Raw genomic sequence first — 9968 nt, 5'->3', positions numbered from 1 at the left:
TTCTCTCCATTTGCTTGGTAAATCTTCCTCCATCCCTTTATTTTGAGACTGTGTTTGTCCTTGCACGTGAGATGGGTTTCCTGGATACAGCACACCAGTGGGTTTTGACTTTTTATCTAATTTGCCAGTCTGTGTCTTTTGATTGGGACATTTAGCCCATTTACATTTAAGGTTAATATTGTTTTGTGTGAATTTGATCCTGCCATTTTGATGCTAGCTGGCTGTTTTGCCCATTAGTTGATGCAGTTTCTTCATTGTGTTGATGCTCTTTACCATTTGGTACATTTTAGAGTGGCTGGTACTGGTTGTTCCTTTCTGTGCTTAGTTCTTCTTTCATGAGCTCTTGTAAGGCAGGCCTGGTGGTGATGAAATCTCTGAGCAATTGCTTGTTCATAAAGGTTTTTATTTCTACTTTGCTTAGGAAGCTTAGTTTGGCTGGATATGAAATTATAGGTTGAAGGTTCTTTTCTTTAAGGATGTTAAATATTGGCCCCCACTCTCTTCTGGCCTGTAGCGTTTCTGCCAAGAGATCTGCTGTGAGTCTTATGGGCTTCCCTTTGTGGGCAACCTGACCTTTCTCTCTGGCTGTGCTTAGCATTTTTTCCTTCATTTCAACCCTGGTGAATCTGAAGATTATGTGTGTTGGGATTGCTCTTCTTGAGAAATATCTTTGTGGCATTCTCTGTATTTCCTGGACTTGAATATTGGCTTGCCTTGCTAGGTTGGGGAAGTTCTTCTGGATAATTTCCTGAAGAGTGTTTTCCAGCTTGGATTCATTCTCTCCATCACATTCAGATACACCTATCAAACATAGATTAGGTATTTTCACATAATCCCATATTTCTTGGAGGCTTTGTTCATTTCTTTTTACTCTTTTTTCCATAATCTTGCCTTCTCATTTTATTTCATTGAGTTGATCTTCAATCTCTGCCATCTTTTCTTCTGCTTGGTCGATTTGGCCATTGAAGCCTGTGTATGCTTCGCAAAGATCTTGTGTTGTGTTTTTCAGCTCCATCAGTTCATTTATATTCTTCTCTGAGCTGTTTATTCTCATTAGCATTTCACCAAATCTTTTTTCAAGGTTCTTAGTTTCTTTGCATTGGGTTAAAACATGTTCTTTTAGCTCAGAGAAGTTTGTTATTACCCACTTTCTGAAGCCTGTTTGTGTCAATTTATCAGACTCATTCTCCATCCAGCCTTGTTCCCTTGCTGGTGAGGAGTTGTGATCCTTTGGAGGAGGAGAGGCATTCTGGTTTTGGGTGTTTTCATCCTTTCTGCACTGGTTTCTTCCCATCTTTGTGGATTTATCTACCTGTGGTCTTTATAATTGGTGACTTCTGGATGGGCTCTCTGAGTAGACATCCTTTTTGTTGATGATGAAGTTATTTCTTTCTGTTTTTTAGTTTTCCTTCTAACAGGCCCCTCTGCTGTAGGACTGCTGGAGGTCCACTCCAGACCCTGCTTGCCTGGGGATCACCTGTGTCAGCTGCAGAACAGTAAGGGTTGCTGCCAGTTTTTTCATCTGTTATCTTTGTCCCAGAAGGATACCCTCCAGATGTCAGCCTGAGCTCTCCTTTATGAGGTGTCTCTTTGGATATATGGGGGCTGGGGAGCTGCTTGAGGAGACAGTCTGTCTCTTATAGGAGCTCAAGTGCTGAGCTGTGAGCTACATTGTTCTGTTCAGAGCTGCTGGGAAGGTACATTTAAGTCTGCTGCAGTGGAATTCATAACCGCCTTTTTTTCCCAGGTGCTCTGTCCTGGGAAGGTAGGGCTTTATTTCTAAGTTCCTGATGTGCTGCTGCCTTTTTTCAGAGATACCCTGCCCAGCGAGGAGGTAGCCTAGTCACAGTCTGCCAGCAGAGGCATTGCGGAGCTACTGTGGGCTCTGTCCAGCTGCTATGTGAACTTCCTTGCAGTTTTGTTTATAGAGTTATAGTTAGAACTGCCTCAGTAATGGTGGTCTGCCTCAGTAATGGCAGACTGCCTCCATAATGGCAGACTGCCTCGGTAATGGCAGATTGCCTCAGTAATGATGGACTGCCTCAGTAGTGGTGGAATGCCTCGGTAATGGCAGATGCCCTTCCCCACAACAGAGCTGGACCATCCTGGGTCCAGCTGTGCTTGTTGTGAAACTCTCAATCCAGAATGTTTCAGATTGCTGGTCTTTGTGAGGGTGGGACCCACTGAGCCAGATCACCTGGTTCCCTGTTTCAGCCCCTTTTTGGTCAGTTGAATGGACGACTCTGTCTCCCAGGCATTCCAGGTGCCATTTGAAACAGCCACCCAGATTTGTGTGAGTTTTTGTGCGGAGACCCACTGTGCTGGCTGAAACAGCTGTGCTGGAAACTTGTGGTGCTTTTCCACCTGGGAATCTCCTGGTATGTGAGCAGTAAAAACTCATTTGGAAATGCAGCGATCACTCACCCTCTGCGTTCTCACTGGGAACTGCACTCCAGAGCTGTTCCTATTTGGCCATCTTGGATCCCTCCCATCTAATGTGGAATTTTTTATGACTCATTTTTTTCTTTATAATTTTTATTGGTTGGAAAATATTTAAATACCAGTTATCAAAACAACAAAACCCAAATTTCCATAAGCCCACCAGACTTACTTATGGTATTTCCCCTATATATTTATCTGCAATTGTATGACTTAAAATCAAATCATAACATATAAATTATTTGTAACCTAGCACAATTTTTGGATCTGTCTCTCTCTCTCTCTTTTTCTTTCTTTCTTTCTTTCTTTCTTTCTTTCTTTCTTTCTTTCTTTATTTTATTATTTTTTTTTTTGAGACAGGGTCTTACTCTGTCACCCAGGATGGAGTGCAGTGACACAATCTCAGTTCACTGCAGCCTCAGCCTCCCAGTCTGCAGTGATCCTCCTGTCTAAGCCACCCCACATAGCTGGAACTACAGGCATGTATCACCACACCTGGCTAATTTTTTGGTATTTTTAGTAGAGACAAGGTTTCATCATGTTGCACAGGCTGGTCTTGTACTAGATCACTTTTTTAAATAAACTTTTTATTTTAGAACCATTTTAAATTTATATAAAAATGTCAAGGATAGTACGAAGAGTTCTCATACATCCCACACCTGCTTCTCTGTTATTAATGTTTTCCATTAATATGGTACATGTGTCACAATGAATGAACCCAGTACTGATATGTTGTCATAAACTAAAAGTCCACACTTGACTTGGATTTCCTCATTCTTTCCCTGCTGTCCCCTTTCTGCTCTGGGACCCCCTCCATGACACCACATTGCATTTAGTCACGGTCTCCTTAGGCTCCTTTGGATGGTGACACTTTCTTAGATTTGCCCTGTTTTCAATGACCCTGACAGTTTTGAGGAGGACTGGTCAGGTATTTTGTAGAATGTCCTTCCATTGGTGTTTGTCTGATGTTTTTCTCATGACTAGACTGGGATTTGGGGTTTGAGCACAGACGTGCAGGGCCGTCACCATCACACTGAGTCAGGGACATACACTGTCCACAGGAATTACCACTGCTGATGCTGACCTGGTCATCTGGCTGAGGGCGTTTGTCAGGTTTCTCTACTGTAAAGATGCTCTTTTCTACCCCGATTCCACATGGCACCTACCCTTTGAAAGCAAGTCACTAAGCACAGCCTGTATGTAATTAAGGAGAGGGAGTTATGCTTCATCTTCCTAAGGACAGGGTATCTGTATAAATTATTTGGATTTCTTCTGCGTGGGAGATCTGTTTGCCCCATTTATTTAATCCTTTAAATCCAAATCAGCATGGATTCATGAATATTTATTTTTTACTTTGAGTTATAATCTAATGTTTTTTTATTTTCTTACCTAAATTGTTCTAGCTTTGGCCATTGGAACCTCTTGCAGTTGGCTCCTGTGTCCCTTTGACTTGACCTCTTTGGTGTGTGTGTGTGTGTGTGTGTGTGTGTGCGCGTGCGTTTGCACGTTCATGCACACACATTTATCACTTTTTCATTTACTGGCACTAAAAGACCTTCCAGGCTCCTCTTGTATGTTTCCTGCCCCAGTCCTGGAATCGGCCATTTCTCCAAGGAGCCCCATTCTTTCACTGGAGAATGGTATTAAAAGGCAACGTCTGGGTGCGCAGTGCTCTTTGCTACTGAGCAGGTTGCTTCTAGGCTTTCTCAGCTGACAGAACAAGAAGTTGCGCGTGCATGCCAACATGTGTGTATACCCACATCTTTAAATATTTCTCTGTGTAACCATGTGCATCAACATAGAGCTTACCATGAGTTCATACTGATGTCTCCAGTGCTAACACATTACCCATGGATCATTCCAGCTCCTTCCCTTGCTTATGTACCTGGTATCAATCTAAACTTACCAAGACCTCTATGATCATTTCCATTTGATTAAATTTAAAAATATTTTATGAAATATTCTACAAAAACATCATGTAGTTGTTTATTTATTCATTGTCACCCAGGCTGGAGTGCAGTGGCACAGTCACAGCTCACTGCAGCCTCCACCCCCCAAGCCCAAGCAGTCCTCCCACCTCAGCCTCCTGAGTAGCTGGGAACACAGGTGCATGCCATCATGCCCAGCTAATTTTTAAAATTTTCTTTTATGTAGAGACTGGTTTCAAACTTCTGGCCTCAAGTGATCCTTCCACCTTGGCCCCCCAAGGTGCTGAGATTACAGGCTTGAGCCACTGCACCCAGCTCATTTGGCTTTTTGTTTTTTATCTAAATATAGCTGTTAATAACGTCAAGATTAAAGGTGAGCTACACAAAAGGGGCGAAATAGTTTAACATGGCAGGAAAGGGGGGGAAATCTGGAAATGCATTGGTACTTAGAAATTAGGTGCCAAAAAATCAGTGAAGTCTGGGATGCCAGCAAGAATGGTGGGTACACAGCCCCATGGGCCTGTCCCACAAAGAAACATTGAAAAATCTAATAAAACTTCAGAACCAACTTAATCAAAACTTTGAAAAACAGTCAGAGGTTTACAGCAACCAAGCAAATGCTGAATCAAGAAAAAGGCAGGCTGGATGTGGTGACTCACGCTTGTAATGCCAGCACTTTGGGAGGCCGAGGCAGGCGGATCATGAGGTCAGGTGTTTGAGACCAGCCTGGCCAACATGGTACAACTCCATCTCTACTAAAAATGTAAAAATTAGCTGGGTATGGTGGCAGGTGCCTGTAATCCCAGCTATTCAGGAGGCTGAGGCAGGAGAATCACTTTAACCCAGGAGGCAAAGGTTGCAGTGAGCCAAGATCACACTACTGCCCACCAGCCTGGGTAACAGAGTCAGGCTCCATCTCAAAAAAAAGGTAGAGTCTTGTGATGACTCTACTTGCCCTCCTCCCACCCGTCAATCTTGAAGGCAGCAGCATGTTCCTAGCATGGGGCCTGGTCCCTGCTGCTGGAGGCAGAGCACATCTTACTCAAAAAGAAGTGGGTATTTATTCTCACTAGTCCAGTGGCTGCCTGAAGGGCTGACACAGGGGCTTGTCATTGTTTCACTAACTCAGAACCCACTTGCTGCAGAAGAGTGGCAGACATTGCTTGAAAACATTGTAAGGCGCGGGCCGGGCGCGGTGGCTCAAGCCTGTAATCCCAGCACTTTGGGAGGCCGAGGCGGGTGGATCACGAGGTCAAGAGATCGAGACCATCCTGGTCAACATGGTGAAACCCCGTCTCTACTAAAAATACAAAAAATTAGCTGGGCATGGTGGCGCGTGCCTGTAATCCCAGCTACTCAGGAGGCTGGGGCAGGAGAATTGCCTGAACCCGGGAGGCGGAGGTTGCGGTGAGCCGAGATCGCGCCATTGCACTCCAGCCTGGGTAACAAGAGCGAAACTCCGTCTCAGAAAAAAAAAAAAAACATTGTAAGGCAAATAACTTCCTGCTGCCTGAAGCTAAAAATTATACATTTGAGGCAAACAATGGAGCACTGAAAGCTCTGGAAGAAAAACTGAGGAGAGAGACACTTTTGGAAATTAGAGCATTCAAAAGTACCTGTAGATACCGGGAAACGTAGAAAGCCCCACACATGCCCAGGGAGCTTGCATGCTCAGAAGAGATCTAGTAAGACCTGAGCTTTCACCTGGGGCTGGTCTCTATGCTCAGTGCAAGCAGGAAGTGAAGGCTAAGGTAGAGCTGTGAAGAGCCTGGCTAAGTAATGAAGCAGGCGCTAGCACAGAGCCAGCCACAAAACAGATTGGGAGAAGTTTCTGTTACTTTTTCTGTTCTCTGTTCTCTCTCTCTTTCTCTCTCCCCCTCCCCCCTTCCCCCCACTCCCTTTCCATCTTTCTCTCTCTCCCCCTTCTCTCTCTCTCCCTCTCCCTCCTTCCCTCTCTTTCCCCTCCCTCCTTCCCCCTTTCTCCCTCCCTCCCTCTGCCCCCCTCAGCTTCTGAATCTGAGATGCCCACTCCATCAGGAAGGACTGGTGTAGATGACAAGGATGTTTACGAAAGCAGCAGGCAGGAGGCAACACCCAGGGCACACGGCAGGCTGCCTGTCCTTTGGGGGTGCTCTTGGAGGAGGAGGGCCTCTTGGTGGTGCTGGGAGTGCCCTGAAGCTCCTATGCTACTCAGATGTCTCAGCTTTAATCTCTGGAGATTGCTGTGGTTCAGATGCCGGTCAGATACTGAGTTGATCCTTATTCTATCTGAATGCTGTAACCCCAGGGTGGGCTCACCCCCATGGCCTCTGTCTGTGGGAGGCCAGGACAGAGCTGCTCATCCAGTCAAGCAGTGGGACTAGATAGGCCTAGAAACCAGCCCCCCCCCCCACCACTGCAGCAGACACAGACATGGCCCAGGCCCAGGCACCCCAACATGGGGGAAGGGCTTTCCTGAAGTTGGGTGGGCATGCCTTTGGTGAAAGTAGTTTTGGGTTTTGATTTGTGGAGCCCAGGAATGTGGGATGGTGCTTGGCCGGCAGCAGCTGCTGCAGCCTCACCGTAGGTATCTGCCTGGGGCCCTTACCAAACTGGCACCACAGGTGTGGAACATCTACCTGCCAGTGTGCCAGCTGCCGTGAAACCGTGAAGAATTTCCAGAGAAGCACAGTGATGGGGCGTGTGGTTAGACTGCCCTGCACTGACAGTGCCTCCCGTGCCTGAACACACATGGTCTCTCCATGCAGGAAGGACGTGCCCGTGGAACACGTAACACATGCAGACAGAGAGCAAACCAAGAAGGTGGTGTACTCGGTGGTCTATGGAGCAGGTAGGCTGCAGGCCAGGAGCCAGGGTCTCGGGGTCACAGGTAAGCTGGCAGCCCTGTACCTGTGTTTAAATGTGGCTGTGCCTCAGAGATCATCTGTGAGTCCCTGGGTGTTGTTTATGCTCTGATGACACCTGCAGCCACCAGACACTGGCCAGACCACCCCATGCCTTGCCCTGCTCAGAGTCACAGCCAGTCTCTCAGGGGAGGCCAAGGAGGTGGGCGGGTCCAGTGTGACCAAGCCATTGGCCCCACCTCTACACCATACCACTGTGCTAGGCACCACTGCTGTGCTTGGAGACCGTTGAGGAGACCCTGGTCCACACACATGCCAAGGCATGATAAAGTTAGACAGCTTAGCCTCAAGGTGTGCAGCGCTTGGACTCACTGCCACATCTCAGCACGCACCCCAGCTCCCTAGGGCAGAGCTCACCCAGCTGGGCCATGCAGCCAAAGCACCCCACAGAGGGCAGAGCCAGGCCTTGGGCTGTGAGCAGGGCAGTGGGGGTCCAACGTCAGGGGCAGCAGACAAGAGAAAGGGGGGTTAGGCCAGGAAGGGCTGGAGGGCCAGAGGTCTGGGCTGCCTGGGGCCTCTTCTGCAAGCATCCCTCTCCCCTCCCCTTTTCTGTTCCCTTCTACTCCTCTCCCTCCTTCCCCCCAGCCCCCAGCCCCAACACCCATGTCAGAGCGGGCCATCTACTCTCTTTCACTCTCCCTTCGACTCCCTGACATGGGCTGTCCAAGACTTTAATTCTTTTCTGACCCTGAGTGATGCTGAATCAGTGTGGCCTAATTTCCCCAGCCAGCCAGCTCCTTCTTAAGCCTGTTCAGACCTCCTTTCCCTATGATGAGCTCTGCTTTGAGCAGCAGGGCTTGTGCAAAGACCTTGAGAAGAAGATTCACCACCCTACCATGGAAACCCTTTGTATATTCACAGAAAGGCAGCAAAACCAAACAAGCTTCAGTGGAAGAATAACGGGGCAAGCACTTCCTAGATTGTCCCTAGGAGCTGCCCTGCAGTCTCCATTGAGACTGTGGTGCTGCTGGACGAGCATCCAGGGTGCCCCACCCCGGGGCTGTGGATGGATGGCCTGTCTTGAACCGCAACCAACCAGCCAGCCAGCTCCAGCCTCAGGGCTTTGCGCTGCTGTTCCGCCTGCGGAAACGCCTGCCCCAGAGCCCGCCCTCACTTCTGCAGCCCTGCGCTCAACTCTCCCCTGTGCAAACTTCCTCAGCCACAGTATTGGTTACCCACTTTTGGATAACAAATTGCCACAAACGTAGTGACTTAACACACAGTATCTCACAGTTTCTCTGGGTGTGGGCATGCCATAGCAGGGTCCCCTGCAGGGCTGCAGTCAAGGTGCTGGCTGGGGCTGTAGTTGCATCTGTGGCATGACTGGGGAGAGATCCATTTTCTTGGTTTCTGTTTCTTTTTTGTTTGTTTTTTGTTTGGGACAGAGCCTCGCGCCGTTGTCCAGGCTGGACTGCAGTGGCGCAATCTTGGCTCACTGTAACCTCCAACTCCCAGGCTCAAGCAATTCTCCTGCCTCAGCCTCCTGAGTAGTTGGGATTACAGGCACCTGCCACCATGCTTAGCTAATTTTTTGTATTTTTAGTAGAGACAGGGTTTCACCACGTTGGCCAGGCTGGTCCTGAACCCCTGTCCTCAAGTGATCTGCCCCCTTGGCCTCCCAAAGTGCTGAGATTACAGGCATGGGCCACCCTGCCCAGCCAGCTTCTGTTTCTTGCTGGCTGTCAGCCAGAGGTGGTCTCAGCTGCTTGCCACGTGGGCCTTACACCTTGGGCAGAGCCTGCATCTTGGCAGCTCTGCTCTTTGAACCAGCAAGGGAGCAAGAGATGCCAGCTCTGCACCCACTCACCTGTTCATGGTCTGATGCCCCAGCTCGAACATGGGCACCTCAGAGATAGGAGCTCATCAGCGTAACTCACTGCCCGGCACAGAGAAGACACAGGAACAAATTAGTGGACTTGGTGGTCTCAGCTCCACTTTTGAAAACATTTTGATTGTGTACATGGTTTTTGGAAAATAGACTATGAAACTTTGTTTTAAAGAACTAGATTCTGTGAGTGACAATAATGTGACATTGAGTTGATTCTCTTCAGAGTTGCTTGGTCCACTGCCTTCTCTCAGCCTCTTTCTTCTGTGCTGCACCCCTGAACCTCCCTGGGGTCCCTGTCTTGGGAGGAAGGCATCACTGCCAAATTATATGAGACTTTGTTGCCTTCATCCTTGCTCCAACATCTTGTCTTGCAAACATAACATTTGCTTCTGCTCTGCCAGCAGGACATCGCCTCCCCAGTCCTGGGCCAGGCAGCCTGGGCTTGATCCCAACCCTGTCACCTCCTTGACTGCGTGGCTTGTACAAGACCCTCCACCTCCCCGTGCCATCTCCTCCCGGGGAATGCTCTCATAGGGTGGGTGGGGCCACACCTGGCACACAGTCAGCTGTCATCTCTGTCATCTGCCCTTCACTTCTGCACCATGTCAATTAATGCCTCCAAGTGACTGATCTGTAGGTCTCCTGTGGCAGCCCTGGCCTTGTCTCCAGCTGGGGCAGCCACCCCACATCCAGCTAGGAGGAAGGATTGGAGACTGGGCGGGCCGAGCACCTGCCGTGGGGCAGGCCATCCCCCACCTACCAGAAAAAGGTGGTCTTCTCTGCCACCCCTTTGGCTCCTTCTGGAGTATTCAATTTCTTTCTTTTTTTTTTTTTTTTTTTTTTTTTTTTTTTTTTTTTTTTTTTTTTTTT

The 9968-nt window shown here is 48.3% G+C and overlaps 1 protein-coding gene across 1 annotated transcript in view; it reads left to right on the top strand.

Moving 5' to 3' along the window:
* POLN (DNA polymerase nu) overlaps nucleotides 1-9968 on the top strand; it is a 157990-nt gene that overhangs the window by 128849 nt on the left and 19173 nt on the right. The window contains 1 exon segment of the mRNA XM_017539023.2: nucleotides 7115-7197. Within this exon segment, the coding sequence (XP_017394512.2) occupies nucleotides 7115-7197 (83 nt within the window).

The sequence above is a fragment of the Cebus imitator genome, unplaced genomic scaffold (genome assembly GCF_001604975.1).
Source record: "Cebus imitator isolate Cc_AM_T3 unplaced genomic scaffold, Cebus_imitator-1.0 Scaffold117, whole genome shotgun sequence".
NCBI lineage: Eukaryota > Metazoa > Chordata > Mammalia > Primates > Cebidae > Cebus > Cebus imitator.
This window is presented reverse-complemented; position numbering and strand designations above follow the sequence as displayed.